Source organism: Chelmon rostratus, chromosome 6, assembly GCF_017976325.1.
Source record: "Chelmon rostratus isolate fCheRos1 chromosome 6, fCheRos1.pri, whole genome shotgun sequence".
Taxonomy (NCBI): domain Eukaryota; kingdom Metazoa; phylum Chordata; class Actinopteri; order Chaetodontiformes; family Chaetodontidae; genus Chelmon; species Chelmon rostratus.
This window is the reverse complement of record NC_055663.1, coordinates 184,612-201,191: the sequence shown is the minus strand read 5'-3', so window position 1 is coordinate 201,191 and position 16,580 is coordinate 184,612. Positions and strand designations below refer to the sequence as shown.

At 44.3% G+C, this 16,580-nt stretch overlaps 2 protein-coding genes across 2 annotated transcripts in view; both read right to left on the bottom strand.

Moving 5' to 3' along the window:
- Nucleotides 1–53: 53 nt before the first annotated feature.
- On the bottom strand, nt 54–5,283 carry ada2a (adenosine deaminase 2a). Its single transcript, XM_041939180.1, has 10 exons — nt 5,141–5,283; nt 4,327–4,654; nt 3,295–3,514; nt 2,267–2,480; nt 2,053–2,180; nt 1,834–1,924; nt 1,533–1,641; nt 1,108–1,265; nt 793–995; nt 54–678 (listed from the first exon to the last, which is right to left on the bottom strand). Exons 2-10 carry the CDS (start codon nt 4,628–4,630, stop codon nt 588–590), a joined length of 1,518 nt encoding a protein of 505 aa, XP_041795114.1. The 5' UTR covers nt 4,631–4,654; nt 5,141–5,283; the 3' UTR covers nt 54–587.
- A 1,136-nt stretch (nt 5,284–6,419) lies between these two features.
- The window catches only part of LOC121607993 (cat eye syndrome critical region protein 2), a 34,833-nt gene continuing 24,672 nt past the window's right edge, over nt 6,420–16,580 (bottom strand). Inside the window, exons 10-19 of the mRNA XM_041939080.1 lie at nt 16,134–16,263; nt 16,007–16,044; nt 15,823–15,914; nt 15,529–15,655; nt 14,404–14,783; nt 13,946–14,065; nt 12,951–13,752; nt 10,275–12,342; nt 9,568–9,635; nt 6,420–9,317 (exon numbers count right to left, since the gene is read on the bottom strand). Of these exons, the coding sequence (XP_041795014.1) occupies nt 9,584–9,635; nt 10,275–12,342; nt 12,951–13,752; nt 13,946–14,065; nt 14,404–14,783; nt 15,529–15,655; nt 15,823–15,914; nt 16,007–16,044; nt 16,134–16,263 (3,809 nt within the window). The 3' untranslated portion in view covers nt 6,420–9,317; nt 9,568–9,583. The remainder of the gene's footprint in view (nt 9,318–9,567; nt 9,636–10,274; nt 12,343–12,950; nt 13,753–13,945; nt 14,066–14,403; nt 14,784–15,528; nt 15,656–15,822; nt 15,915–16,006; nt 16,045–16,133; nt 16,264–16,580) is intronic.

Below are 16,580 nucleotides of genomic sequence, written 5' to 3'. Positions count from 1 at the left end.
TGACAGTTGTTGTCAGTTGTTGTCTTGGGTTTTGCTTAAAAAAATACTATAAGGCAGATATACTTGCTTTATTTCTTTGTGAGTTTTGTCATAAGTCACAAAAAATGTGCCTGCATGAGTAAAGATTAACCATGCCTTTATATATCCATGACAGCTAAAAATCAAAAAACATAAAATTTACACATTGATTTTAACGAGCAACTTGCTCCACTCTTACAAAGCACAAGCAAACCACAAACACACTCCAAAGACAAATCATCTGGCACATTCCCAAAACCACAGGCAAGCCTAAATCTTGTGCAAATACATTACAAAAGCTTAGTAGAAATAGACATAACATGGATTCATATGTGCAGTTCAAGTAATTATCCTAAATTTTATGCGACATAGCTCTGGTCTGTTTTGTGCTGGCTTATAAACTGTATAGAGCCAATCTCACTCTATGGCAACATGGAACAGGCCTTTCTTCACAGCAGATACAAGTTGTAGCAGGAAAAACACTTTTCACATTCCCATTTAGAATTTACCATTCATTCCTCTCTCACAGGAAGCATGAAAGCAATTGAAGATAAAATGCAAGTTTCTGTCTAAAGAGCATTTTCAGAAACAAACTTATCCCATTTTTTCTGCCACAGAGCCAGGGCTTTCTCCTGCTGCTTCAGAGTCAAAGAACTATATCTGAAATATAGACAGGGACATGTCAGGTGGTCATCTGGAAGCATGTCATGTAAGCACTCACAAACAATTCAGTTGTAATATGGTAAATTACGTTTGTCAATCACCTAACCTCACCTAATAGAGTTTATGGCCAGCTCTTTGAGGGAGCCTATATTGGATCTGATCCCACCAAGGCCCACAAAAGCTTCATAGAAGTCATAAGAGAGTCCAGAGGAACCGAACATGGCAGGGTCATCAGAACTGATGACCAGTGGGTGGTTCTCTGACATCAGTGTAGCTGCCGGGTGGTTTCGTAGATCTTTTACAAGCTGCATCACCTGAATAAGGATAGGAAAGGAAACTGTTTCATAAGTTTTTAAGTATTACACTACAGTAGCTGGAAATGTGCATATTTCTATTGTAAAGTATGGTTTACAGATGATAGTGTACCTGGTTGGAGATGAGGCACACTTCCACAGCCACCCCTCTCTTCCTGGAAAGACCTTTGGCCACTGGGTGGCGAGGCAGAGCAAATCCATGGCCAATACGAGAAGTGTTAAACAAAAGTGCATCCAACAGGTTCTGGTCCACCTCTGTGCCCTCGAGATCTTCATGTTACAGGACAGAGAAATCAAAATGCATGTTATTAACAGCTCCCCCTTACCTGAAAAAACACAGCACTCCAATCAAAGCTTGTCGGTGCTTATAATTAGTCACACATTAACATGTTATCTTTGCACATCTCTAACCTCCTCTGTTTTACAGCATGTATAGATTCACTTCAGAGCCACCTGCTGCAGTGTATAATGTGTGATACTGTGGCTGTACAAACTGAATGCTTTGAAGTTTTATACATCAGGCACTGATAAGCTCACCAGTCTCTCCAGCATGGAAAAAGAATGGAAGTGTCACGCCATGCTCTGCTGGCAGTGACAGAGCATCTCTGAAGTACCACAGGGGTCTGCCACTGTCCTCGCGGCCCACCTGTACATGTAGAGAGAAAGTACACACTTTCTTCAACTAATGACAAGTCATGCTATTACATTAGACATGTTTGAGTCATGTTTTCTTTCACAGACTGAGACAGAGAGTTGTTAGATTTAATTGCAAACAAACTCTTCACACTGCCTACATGTGCTCATCACCATTCATACAATAACAGACGTTTCCACTCACCATGTCAAAACCAGCCATGATATCTGGGAAGTCCCTCTGTAGCTTCATAGCCTCCTCCACAATACCAGTCATCACAGATGCATTTACTGCCCTGAAACACAGTGTTGAAGTGTGATCAATGTCTATCAACGACCTCTCATGTCTTCTAGAGAGCCAATAAGCAGTATGCCATTCAGACTAATAACTAAAATCCACTGTAAGGGCATTCAGAGCAGTTACCTATGCACTGAGAAGATGATCCTTGCTCCAAAGAAGTCTGGATGCTCTGCTGTGAAGTCTCTGGTGATATCCTGGTAGGTCTTCAGAGTCCAGGCTCTGTTGTGAATGCTGCCATCCAACTCGTATAACTCAGAACCAACAAAACGCCACTTAGTAACAACGAATGAACAGATGAGTGATTGTACTGAACACACTAGGCATGGCATTAGTGTACCTCTGGTAGTAAAGCCCTTAGTTCCAGATACATGACGTTGTCTGTGTAAAACTCGGTGAGGCCTTGGTAGTAGTAGTCTCTGAACACAGGAGCGTATGTGACCAGACCCCACATTGCAAGGAAGGCCTGTTCAAACGTGTCCCATATCACCTCCTGATTGGGGTACACGGTTTCTGGATCCTGATCTGTGAAGATTGTCAGGTTTCCCATGATGCTGAGAGTAAAGACATGGTTGTGATTAGATTATCTGTGGGTCCATTACCACTATCAACATTTATTTCTTAACACTTCTGTATAAAGAACTTTGAACTTCAATAAAGTAATAAAAAACGGTTTAACAATCCAACCTCTTGGCTGTCCTATCAAATCAAACTGCCTTCCTCATAATTAATAGCCGCTTTAGATTTGAAGACCCTTCTTTTTAATATCCTGCTCCAACATCTTGTTTCAGAAGGAATTACATCACAAAACAGAGCCAAGATATAATTTTATAGGACCTTTAAATACAAACTGTATCATGTTAAACTTCCATCCTGGCAAACAAAGATGTTAGATCATTTTGCTGACAGTTGACAGTTGTAGCAGAGTAATTATACACTAACTTCTGACAGCAGGATACAGATAGAATAAAAAGTAATAAATGGTATCACAACTCAGCAGAAGTAAATGGCTTCTTCATGAAGGAGAAAAACAAGTCCTGCTATCTCTGATGACTTTTCTGGGCATAAAGATAAAGACAGTTGCATTAGTGGTTACTGCCATAAATTTTAAAGAAAACACTGGTAATGTGCAACGCACATTTTATAGTATAATAAATTAGCTTGCTGCTGTTAGGAGTCATCACACACCCAGGACAACATGCACAAATGCACAAACAAAATAAATAAGGTGCTATATGGAGTTTCAAAGAATCGTCAGGATGTGATGACATGAAATGAAAATATACAATGCTGTTCATGTTTTCTATTCTATGATATTCTTTGAATAAAACCTTTGTACTCTTTAAACTACATCAAAGAGTAAGTCACCTGTTGTCTAGATCTGTGGTGTTGACCAGCTTGGCCCTGAGGTTTTCCAGCAGGATCCAGGGGGAGCAATATGGCAGAGCTTTGGGCCACTGGGACGAGAAGACGAATCGGATGGACCGGCTGTCAGTGCAGCACATGTAGCAGTGCGGCCGATAGGTCACGTTCTTCACCAGCCACTCGATGCTAGTCGTGGAGAGGTCATGGACATGGAGGGCTCCCCCTGAGTTCCAGAATTATCAAGAAATAAAAATTGGGACAGTACAAATCCAATTCTTTGTTCATTAATAACTTCCAGATATTCCCTGAATGGAGAGATCCAAATGTTGTGATTTTCCAGCACCTTTTGAAAACACTATGCAAGTATTTTAGTGTTACACTAGCAAGAAACCTGCACCAATATGACTGTCCTCTCCACAGCCTTCTCCATTCTCCACTGACACAGAAGTAAGGCTATAAAATGTCAAGCTATTGTGAAAAATGTCTGTCCCACAGTCCAAGGTCGCAACTTTGAATGTCAGCTCCGTTTACAGTGAAATGAGATAATATTCACTACTGAAAGCTATAACTAGGGGATAAGGGAATAATCAATCATAAAAAAGGTGGTAATTATTTTTCTGTCAATCTACGTACCAATTAATTGATTGTTTCTAAACTGGATGCAATATACCGGCCAGTTCATTCAGAGGAGGAATTTTCTTTCAGAAAAACAAATGATTTTCAGTTAATAAAAAAGCCACCCAAGCATTTTTGATATTGAAAACAGATCTTTTTCAATTTAGAGTCTTCAGATAGCAATATTATTGTCGGGTAATGTTAAAATCAAGCTTGACTGTGTCCTTTCATAGATCCATGACAGCTGAAATGCTGTGGCGAATGATTAAGACCAAAGGTTTTCATAGGCAATTCAAAAAGCTATCCATTATAACCTACAGCTCGCAGCAAACGATCAACACGCCACAGAGAGGATGGCCAAAGTGTGAGATGTGTATGAAGTTGTTCTGAACACACTTGGAGGTATGAGACTGAACACACCTTTAGGCATCTTCTGGAGCAGGCTGAAGATGGGACTGGTCTGGATGAGGGTCCTGGCCTTGAAGAAGTGCATGGCGGGAGGAAAGTCTGCTCTCATTATCTCCTCCTGTTTCATTTTAAACAGAAGAGCATCCAACTGTTTCTCAGCATCGGTCAAGATCATCTGACCACCTGTCTGCATGGAGGCCTCCAGCTTCATCAGGGCCTCTCTCTGCCGGGGGTCTGGGATGGACAGGACCCCCGTCAAGCAGTACCAGAGCAGACCGGCCACCGCCGCGAGGGGGCGCTGCAGCAACACGACCATGGTCCGAAGAGTGCGTGGGGCTGGCTGAGAGAAAACATTACCACAGGTTAACGCCAACCTCACACAAGTCAAGAAAGCTTGATTGGAGGAAAACAATTGTTCTACACTAGATAAACTCAAGCTCCATCACCCAACACCGAGGGAACAGAGAAAAATGACCAGATTAGTACCTCAGTTCAAATGCTGGTCATGTTTTGAAGTAAACTAGCTACTGACAGGATTCCTGATAGTCTTAAGAAAGAGCATTTTAAGCTTGTTTTAACAGGCTAAACAGACGTCGACACAAGAAACCAGGTTAACGTTGGGTTGCCTTAGTTTAATCTTAGCCATGCAAAGTCTCGTGGCTGTAAAATACTCTGCATCATTTGCGACACAGTAGCAGCATTAGCTTAGCGGGTGTCTCCACAACCGACGACGACTCCGTCAAGTCCAGCTGAGAAGCTTCTTTAACTGCGGACCGCGCTCGACTGTCAGCTTCAAATACGAGCATAATTTTGTCGGGTTGCTTACTTTATCACGGCGGTGTCTAGAAAATGAAGAAGTCGGCAAATAAAACAATACTACGAATTACTATTGGTGTCCGTGTATTATATGTTTTGTTTGCTTTTCTCTCTGTGTTTTGGCTTTGAAGCAAATTGCGTGTTCAGGGTGCAGCTAAGTCCCGCCCAGTCCCGCTATGATTGGCTGAAATTTAACCCTGATAACAATTTCATTGGTGAAATGTAAGTGAATAATAATGGGCCAGGCTAAGCGTAGGGGGAAACATGGGGGAAATGGATTGTCGACTACGAACATTGATTGTTTGGCTTTGTGGCAGACAGCCGAGCAGTGAGACGTTTGTGCATAAACACAAATAGAGCAACCAATTGAGGCAGACGGCCACCCACCCAGAGCCTGCCTCTGCTCGAGATTTCTGCAATACATGTCAAAGATTAAAGCTGCTGGAGGACCCCCCTGACAAACATTTCTCTTAGACTGAAAAGTTTTTTTGGTTTTATTATTCTTTATTTTGCTGAAATCCCTCCAATACCTTTCTAAAATACAAACATATTTTTGTCAGGGACAGAGCGATAAAAATCTGACACTTATTTCCATCACCATCTTTCAACTAAAATGTAGTTTCCTACAGGTAAAGAGCATGACATGTCAATGTCTACTACATAGTTAAGCTGTTTGTTTACTGTTAAAAATATGTTTGTTATCTCACTTTCAGAATTCATGCAACCTTCTTACTAAGGCTCAGTTTAAGCGCTTTGATTGCATGTTTCAGCTGTATTTTTTCCCTGCCTTTTGTCCTCATTAGGCCTGAACAAAGGAATATGTTACTTGTGAGCTTCGTAGGAGGAAGAAGAAAGCCCGAAGAGCTGCGCTGCTTCCTCTTTCTCTGACGTCAAATCACATCATTGACTCTTCAGACATGAGAAGGATCAGACGAAGTGCCATGCAATCTGGAGAGGATGTTCGTCAAGAGGATAAGCACTAATTGAAGGCGATGGTGTGAGGCACTCCAATAGATTAATGCACTGTCTTGCATTGTTGTCTTGTTCTGTCTGTTTGCATTTCATTACTTTTGGCCTATCAGTTTCTATAACAAATTATAGATATACGCCAATTACTGTGGAAAGGCATGGCCTTGTTTTATGTCCATTTATTCACAGCAGTGTTAACTAATGAACAACTGTCACAAGAGAGGAAAAAAACATTGATCTGCTGTTACAGTGATGTGACTCAGAATGAAAAGTGTTTTTTTTTCTTAAATGATTCTTTAACTGATAATGATGAAAATTACTCTTGTTCGAGAAAAGTTATTTATTTCTAGGAAACGTACAGTGTAGAAAATCATTCCAATTCCAAAATAATCTATGTCAGTCAGATAAGAACTTGTAAACGTCACTTAAAAATGAAACATGCATGTCTTTTTTTCAATGCCGCCATGCTACTGAGGTAAAGACAACTGCTTAGAAACAAAAACAACATCAAGAATAAAAGAAACATACACCACATTTATATTAAAACAAGTCCAAAAATGTACAAAAATTCTTAAGAGAGCAAATAAATATGATTCACATTTAATCATGTCTAAACGGTTTTCACTAGTGCAGACAGATGACAGCAGAGAAAAAAGTGAGACTTAAATGCACACTTCCAATCATCTGGAGCCCATTCTACACACCAGAAACACACACACACATACACACACACACACACACACACACACACACACACACACACACACACACACACACACACACACACACACACACACACACACACACACACACACACACACACACAATAAAACAGAATTACAACCTCACAGACCACACTACCTCCAATACCGCCCTATCAGGCTCACTAAATATTGAGACAATTCCCTATTTTACCAAAATAATAAGTCATCCATGGCAACTCTTGTGTGACACATGTAGAAAATAGTCTCACAACTTCTAGCACTTTCCTACTCCATCATCCTTCCTCAAATATTTCCTCACAACGCCTTAGGTACCTATTACTAAAGAACTCCCCCATAATGCCGCCAAACTCTATGCGGTCTATTATTACAGACCATAGACTGTAAGACTGCCTACTGTACTACTTTCAACAACCTGTGGGCAGGAAGGCATGCAATCTGTACAACTAAGAGACCAACTTGCAGAGTCCCGTTTCAGACCAGTGACGGAGTATTGTCCATTATAATCCAAATATGACATAAAAAAAATGAGAATAATAGCGCTGTCCCATTGTTACCATAGTGTACACTTCCAAGGATTGCTTCTTTTGCACATCTGCAAATGACAGCTGGATAGTCACATGTCAGCATCTTGATGAGATGGTCTGTCAGGACCTTCATTTGACACAGCAACCTGACATGCCAAGGTACTGTAAGGCCATTTCATTATCAGATCTGCAAGTCTAAAAACTAAAAGTGGTGCTGAATTCATTAGTTGGTCATAAAAAGTTGACCCACAGGAGTCTGGCAGAGCAGGAGAGGAGGAGGGGGGGTTCTGTATTTGCCACCGACTGGCTAGGTGAGGTAGATTGTGATCTTAATTGTGATGACAAGCAGTATCATCAGATCAACAGGAATGTAGAGTAACTCAAATCTGATCCATGTCACACCTCTAATCAACTTTGGGGGGGGGGGGGGGGGGTTGGCAGTGTGTTCAGCCAAATACTGTTAAGAACAATGAATACAGACCCCTAAAGGTTAAGTTCTTCACATGAGGTGGATTGATTTGCCACAATTGTGGTTCCATCTTCCTTATACTGCTCCTCCTTCAAATAATGTAGAAAAATACCCGTATATAAAAACTGTATACCCTGAGGATACGTTTAGTATTGACATGGGGAAGAGCACTTCAGAGTACTCAAGGAAGCAACCATGGGCATAGCAAAGAACTAATGCTACAAACTTCTGGTGGAATGCAACATATGTCAACAAAAAAAAAAAATCAACAACAGGATTTCATGTGTATGTGTTTGTTCTGTGTATGTGCATATACTGTACCAGCTAGAAGGACAAGTCACTGTCCGGCAATTTTAGAATCTGGGACAAGAAGTAAGGATATATTTTTATACATATATGTTTGACTAAAAATAAGACTATCCAAGGCCACTCAATTCTAGGATGTCTGGACCAACAAAATCCATAGTGCATAACAGAGAGTTCATACAGTCGGATACAAATTGCGCCATCTTTGCCAGTCCCTCTCTGCTAGTCAAAGACATTCAACAATGAAGGCCGCTCTGAAAGATGCATATAGTGTGTGTTTACTCCAGAATTAGAGAAACACGGTTAGAGTTGGGGTGGAAATGGACAGTAATTGGGCCTTTTCAGGACGGTTCATGCATCAGACAAATGATCTGTATTCGTGTTTTTTCACATACAGCTAATCTGCTGCACATACATTATCATCTACACATTCACTCATACATTCACAAAGGAAACCAAGGCAACTGCAAGGAGCCTGTGAGTGGACTGGGTAAAGGGTGACAGTCTCATAGTAACTCCTTTTCTACACCTGAGTTTAAAAATATGGTTGGAACAGAAATTAGCAGTGAAATCAACAGTCCCTCTCGTCTTTGTTACAGTCCTCCTCAGTTCTGTCAGTAGATTAACCGCTCCATCAAGCACTAAAGTGAATGGACAAAAGGGGCAGGCTGAGTTCAGTGGCCTTCCATCCATTCATATCTCAATGGCTCAGAGAGGAGAGGGCTGTCCAGTGTTCTTGAAGGCAGTGTCACCTGTGTTTGCCAGGTTGGCCTAGTGGTTAAACAGGCTGCCCTTCAGCTGGAGGATCCTAGTTCAAATACTCATGTTGGGAAGCAACCAGTCTGGTGAAGTGTCCTTGAGCAAGTCAGTGAATCCCTACCAGTTCCACAGAGCTGTTCCGTAACTGACCCTGAGCTCCATGGGGGTCAAGGGCAAGCAGAAAGAGAATTGCTTTCCAGGGCTCAATGACATTTCACAGTATTATTATCTTAGTAATACCAGCTGCCTGGTTGAGTCTTCAAGTCCAGTGGTGAGTAAAACAGAGCCAAATGTTTTTGTCCAGTGTAAGAGAATCAGTAAGAGAATTGTGTGGAGCAAGTGTCCCTTCTGTAGTGTCCGTCAGCCCAGTCAGCATGCCCACATCCTTTCTTTTGGCTCACTGCTTTGTCCCGATGTTCTTTGATAATAACATGCCTGAAAGGAGAAGAAAGACAATTACTTAAATGGCTACAATTTAGGCACATTTAGGACAGACACACAACATGAACGTGGCTCAGCAGCATCATGGTATCATTTCTGTGTTTTGTTCACTTCAGAGATTCTTAATGCCTTTAATCCGTCTACCTAAGGCATTTATATTTAAGGAAGGATGATGAAATTGCTAGAAGCTGTAAGACAAAGTTTTAACATGTTGTGTAAAGTGTCAAAAGTAATTTGTACTCACTCTGATATGGTATTTGTCACACTCCTTGTTTACTGCTAGGGCCGCCTGGAGCAGCCATCATCTGTTGCCTAGGACCACAACCAAAAAAAAAAAAACACACAATGAATGTTGTTAACATTTCTATTAACACTTACAGGTCAGCTTCACACTGCTGGGCCAGCAGTGTACTCCAGACAAAATGAAGCTTCATAAAGGCTGAGTTACTGTAGTCACATTTGCTAAGAAATGCCAGTTTACTCACTTTTGGCTCTGAAAACAACAATTATTTGCCTCTGTAGAGGCCAGAAGAGGCAAATCATCTTATTTAAGAAGTTATATGTATTTGGCATTTTGCTTGATGAATGGAAATTAATTAATCAGGTATTAAAATAGCTGTTGAATAAGTTCCTATCAATCCACCAACCGACACTCGGGATGCAGAAGAAACTTGAGCTAGACAAACTTGGGCCAAATGCTTTTTTAGGTCACAAGCCATTTGCATGGTTAAAATCAAATTCAAATTGTATTCCCTTTACATTCAAATGAACAAATACTAGTTGTAAATTATTATTACTTTGATTGATAGATATTTTTACTGTGGAGTGTGTAAAAAGTACACAACTTAGCTCAAACAGAAATATACTAAGACATAAGACTACAGATACAGAGAGAATAATAATATAAGGCTCCAAACCCTAATCTAAACAAGACTGGATGAATCATTTTACCCTGGATGTAAGAAGTGTTCTGGTGCCAAGCCTCTCTGCTGGATCATCATGCCCTGGAAGTGCCCCACAGGACGAGGGTGTCTGTACATGGCCATACGTGTCTGACCCGGGGAGTAGGGCAGCTGCTGGGGCCTCTGCAGAGCCTCCATCAGGTGTGGGTGAGGTCTTTGGGCAGCAAAGCATCCTGGATCAGGGAATGGTGGGCCAGGGTAAGGGGCTCTGTTGCCACCTCCATGGGCCTGAGACATTATATAGGAGGGGGGGACACCGCCTTGCTGCATCCCAGGGTGCACAGCCCGAGGTTCGTACATGAAGCCAGGCGTCACATGTGCAGCTGAGGCAGGAGTGCGCTGTTGGTGAGGTGGCTGGGTGCTACGGCGGCGGGTAGCAGCATTATGGCTGTCGAGGTCCAGGATTTCTTTAGGGCTTTCGGGTCGTTCTGAGTTCTCCGTACGAACCTGCTTTGCTGGGCTGCCACCGCTGCTGCTGTCTCCACTGGCCTGCTCCCTGCTTTCAGACTTGCCCTCCTCGTGGCCTCCAGCGTGAAGCCCTACATCAGGCACAGGACCAGGGGACACTAAACTAGCACCACTGGAACCCTCAGAGCCCAGTGGTGACAGACTGCTCTCCTTCAAATGACCATTGCCTCTGGCACTAGCTACAGGCAGATAGGCACTGGGTGGCATAGGTTGGCGAGGTTGATAATGAGACCGATGCCAGTCTTCTGTAGGATAACTCCCTCTGCTGTTGGCCTGGTTATGGGCCTGAGCTTGGGGATAGAGTTGGGGGTAGTAGTGTTGCTGCTGGTACTGATGGGGTGGGTATATGTTGGGGTGGGCCTGTGGGTGCTGCTGGCCTGGCATGTGGTAGGAGTACGCAGTACCTCCCTGCTGGTGGTAGGTGGGGTGGCGAGCAGGACTGTGTAGGGGGTTAATGGCCTGGTTGTGATAAGTGTGGTGAGCAGACGGTGGCATGGGCCCGGTCATGTTTGTCTGGTTGTAGTGTGGATGGTTCCCCACACTGTATGGACCCATGGCTCCATTTGCCTGGCTTTGGGACTGTGGATGCATGGCTGGATTGTGAGCAGGTGCTGGCCCTCTCTGAGCCTGCATACCTGGGTTACTACCCACCAGCAGGGTTTGATGGTGTTTATAAATACCATTTTGAGGCCCAGATTTCATTGTGGTGTGCTGTGGAGGAGCGACAGTGCCCTCTGTGTTTGGTCTACTTGTAGGCTCACTCGGTCTTTGATCTCCATGGTCTGCTGGGCTAGGGTGGGAGGGTAACAGTGGGGTAGGATGACTGGGTGGCAAGGAGGTGAGCGGGGCAGGCTGAGGGGGTCCAGGCTGGGCTCCTTGTGCGGCACTCTGTGGCATCCCATGCATCGGGCTGTTCTGAGCAGGACGTGGAGAAATGTTTTGGGGGACATGATGAGGAGGTAGCAGAGAATTGTGTTGCTGTGTGTTCTGGGTCACCTCCTGGGGAGAGCTCTGAGGGTGGCACTGAGGAGGGGTACTCTGTGTTGTCTGAGGTTGCTGCTGTTTTTGGATGTTCTGCAGGTGTTCACTTTGTTTTGCATTTGGCATGTGTGGTAAGCTGTTCTCGGACATCTGCTGAGTGGAATTCTGAGATGCTGCAACATGCAGTGGTGGTACATTCTGGTCAAGAAGTGCAGGGCTCAGAGGTTTTTGCTGTGGACTGTTCTGTGAATGCTGAGTGCAGTTGGGTGGAGTGGGATCAGTGGAGATTACATTACTTGTGCTAAAATGGGATGAAACAGTCGTGGCACTAACATGTTGAGGGGGACAGTGGCTGGTAGATCTCTGGCCATCTACCTCTTGCTTGTGGCTCTCTGTTGAGCCTTGGAGGAGGCCCAGTCCAGAAGGATTCTCCTGTGATCTGCCCAAGTTAGGGGCTGGGGGACTCCGCATTCCCTCTGCTGGCCCAGTGCCATGTCCAGTGTGGCTAGGAATGGAAGGTTGCTCTTGGTGAATTGAAACAGTGTTTTTATTTGTTGAAGCCGCATCAGAAATTCTGTTGGCAGCCATTTTGTTCTCTGATGTCGAATCTGTTAACATAAAGAATAATAAAAGGAAAGTTAGGATTAAAAGAGTAATTGAAGCAAGGTTAGAATGGAAAATTGGTTAACTGATATGGCAAGAACATGGTTGTAAGTCAATAGTCTTGCATTATGCTGTGTACTTTGTCAGTCTAAAAAAGATCAATTAGACAAGGCAACAACCAATGTGTTATTTTTTGCCACAGTGTTTATCCAAACCAATGAACAACACAAAAGTAGCAAATTAAAAATGCACTTGTGCCATCCTATTCCATTCCTTTAAAGTGAGAATACAAACACACTTGTAAGCTTGCTAGTGAGGCTTAACTGCTGACATGACATCTCCTCAGTACCCTCAAAGCAACCAGCATTGATGCCCATTGATGCTTCACCAAACTAATGAATATTCAATTCGCCACTTACTGTGAAAAATTACAAAAAATAATTTTGCAAAAAGCACTTGACACAGAGGAAGGCATGGATTGGGGCTTTGCTGATTTACAAACTGAGGCACTACAGTTTGGAAATGCCATTTCTGGAGAAAAAGGTTAGACCGTGCTTCCTTCATGCAGAATACAGGCGGTTGGCGAGAAACAGAGAGAGAAGGTCAGGTCTACCTTTGGGCTGCATGTCTGTCTGTTGGGATGGCTGACTGTCTGGCCCATTGTCTCCAGCAGGATGCAGCAGCTGAACCTCAGGGGCAGGGGGAGGCTGATGAGAGGGGTGAGCTGGGATGCTGCCAATTCCTGATGGGGGCCCAGGCTGCTGAAAGTTGCCCGTGTGCTGATGAGGGGCACCAGCAGGGGGTCCAGAAGAGGCTGACAGCTGCTGCAGGGCCAGCATCTCTGGGCTTTCCAGCATAGAAGCCAAGCGTGTCCTGCCAGAGGAGTCTGGGTGGGGAACAGGGGGACGTGGCGACATGGGCCCCGGGGAGCTGGCTGCTGCAGACACTTGATACTGGCTATTCGGAGGAGGGTGGGGGTATCCAGCAGCTTCTGGCCATGGTTTATGCCCCACTGGAGGAGGGACTCCACCATAACTAAAGTTGCGCTGGTTCACCATGTTGCGATCTTGCATGCGCATCCCATTTGGTCTCTCCTGATTCATACCAGTCCACATGTTGGATAGTCCCATTCCTGGAGGTCTCAAGCCTGGGTAGTTGTGCTGAGGTGGTCCTTCTGGCCCGGAGAATCTGTTGCCCATGGGGTGCATGTTGTGGCCCTCTGGACGGTGGTGGGATGGGTACATGCTGGCTTCAGAAGGGGGTCCAGGCTGGAGGGCCATGGGACGTGGGCCCAGTGACGGGCCATGAGTTGGACCCATGTAGGGGTGTTGATGCTGGTGTGGAGGCTGCTGCTGGTTAGGATCTGGGCCCATTGGATACCTAGGGCCCATGTGATGTCCTTCAACCATGCGATGCTGGAGAGAGAAAAAAAAAAATCATGTTGGGGATTATGACCTCTACAACATACGGTCTGTTTTACCACATCCACCTTGACAGGGCAAATTTCAGTATACTCTGTAGGCATCATATGGTGGTCCCATGGTTAAAAAACTGGAACTTAAACATTGTGATAATTCAGTTTACAAAAGTGTAACTGGGTCTGTATACCTGCATGTTAAAGTTGTGCCTGGGGATGTGAACTGGGTAAGTGAAGCGGGGATCCAAGACCATTCTCTGGGCATACATAGGTGGACCATGAGGACCATGTGGACCAGGGGGACGACGGAGCTGGTAAGATAACAGAGATAATTCACTATTGAAGTTTGTGTTCTACATTTCAGACAGAAATCAAGAGAAAAAATTCCCAAAAGATTACGGTGTTCGTATCACTTGTTAAATGTTGGGGGATAAGTGAGAAATAAATTTTTGTTTTGTTTTGTTTTGTTTTTTTGTTTTTTTTTTTTAGAAATGTAGAGGAACTTTGAAAAACATGCAAAGTTAGGGGGGCATGACTCACTGATACAATTGCCGGGCCCCCTACTGCCCCTTAACAGCCCCCCCAAGCTTCTAAGGTACTGCCACCGCCCCGACCGCCAAATCAAAAATCTGCCACTGCCTGTGGATACCTGTTGCCCTGGGTGGTACATGCTCCTGATGTCTCCTTCATGGATGTGCTGCTGGCTTGGAGGAAGGCTGTGGGGATGAGGGGGGCCATTGGACCAGTGAGGGGGAGGAGGTGGTCTTGTTGGTTTGCCGTCCTCTTCCTCTGAGGGTGTGTTGCCCTTGCCCCCCTGGGAGTTTCGCTTGCGCTGGACTTGCTCAGTGGCCTTGATCAGACTTTCAGGTCCTGAATGTTTACTGCCACGACTGCGCTTTTTGTCCTTGCGCTCCTTGTCTTCGCTGTTGATGTGGAATTCTTCATCTGTGTCGCCGTCCTCTGATGGAAAGTGTTTTAATAAGGACCGGCTAAAACACCGCTCTAGAGACTCCGCCATGATGGTATACTCTGGGGAAAGGCAGACACAAACACCAGCTATGATAAAACACAGCTTCTGACACACAACCATATTTTCTGCACCACTATAAAAGCATCCTTACCAGTGTGCCACATATACTGAAATAATAACTTTTCATAGGCAAGACTAGCTGCAAGTCACTCCCTCCCTTCCGCACACACACCCACAAACCACACCTCATTCCATCTCAGTCATTTCCTTACACTCATTCCAATACGGATGCCATGTACCCATAAACACACACTTGTGCCTCTGTTCTCAGCCCAGCACTGGCCGGCTGACCAGGTCAGAGGGCGTAGGTTGACCTCTGCTCCTCCAACCCCTACCTCCTCCTGCTCCACCCTGGGCCCCCTTACCACTATCCTCCCCCCTGTCCCTGGGGAGAGTATTCAGTTGGATGGATGGCTCCAGACAGGGGGCTTAGGAGCTGGAATGTTTCTCTGGCACTGCAGGGCTCAGATCCCCCTGAGCACTGGAGCACAGCTCAATCACTCCTCATTAATCACTGTCAAGGCTGCCCTGGCCCCGGCCCCAACACAGCACTAAGTCAGGCCCCCTTTCTTTTGCTCATACTCCCACTCTCACCCCCCAAAAATCGTACATGCACTTTTTACTCACAGAATATACCAGCTGAAATGGATTTTGATGCATTCATTTTATAATCTTTCTTAATGGAGGCAGCAGGATTTTTGGGGGTGGAGCTAGTTTGTGTTTGTGCAACTGTTGTTCATTTACCACTGTCTTCTCCATTGTACTCTACGCAGTTTTCAAACATGAGCTTCACGTCGGCAACAAACTCCTCCTTAGCAACGTACTCCCCATCATTGAGCTTTTTTTCAATGGTGGACAGGTCCATGGGAGTCTAAGGGGAAAAAAACAAAAAGAAAAATTAAAACAATTCAAAACCTTGGGTAATTCTATATTAGTGGCTAAATACATTAGTTAGGATGTGAACCACATAAACAAATACAATACCACATAAACACCATTCACTACTATTGCATGCCAGCTATAATTGTCTTGTCGTACCTTGATGATCTCATGATAATTGGGGGCATAGGAGTCATCCACAGGCTCCAAGAAAGGCCAAGCATCTTTATGAGCTTTCAAGGCCTCAAGCACTGTAGCAGAGAGATCAGCTCAAACATTAGAACAAATATTAATGTAGATTCAGATAAAGCAATAGCCTCAAGTAACTGCTGAGTAAGCATACCCTTATATAAAGCAGTGTAGTCGTCATCAATTTCATAGCTGAAACATCAAACATATTACAGGTTAAAAATAATCAAGTCATTCAAGTAACAAGGGAAATCTGAGGTCAGATGTCCAAAGCCTCTTACAATTCTTTATTCTTGCGTCTTCTTTGGACAGGAGAAGATGGCTCCAGATTCAAGAGTTCAGGTGGCAGGTCTTTCCCTTGAGACAGCAACCAGGCCTTTTCCTCACGCATCTTCCGCCTCTTGGCTCGCTCTGAGAGAGAATGATGAACACAGGATAAAAAGACCAGTCACTTTTTTGGTCTATTGAGTTACAGTTAAAATCACACTTGCTGCCCATTGATGCTATCTGGAGAGTCGATGAAAACCAGGCCGAGGCCATCAGAGGCAGCGGCAGCTCAGATGAGTAGAAAGAGAAGGATTCCTCAGCCATCTTTTCTTTGGCCAAGTTGATCAAAAGAGCAGAACAGAGGAGAGAGGGTGCATATGTATCGCTGCTTTATCTTTTTACATGAGAGGCCTGCCAGCCCCCCGCTGTGTGGATTAAAGAGGTTTGAGGCAGGATTCCAC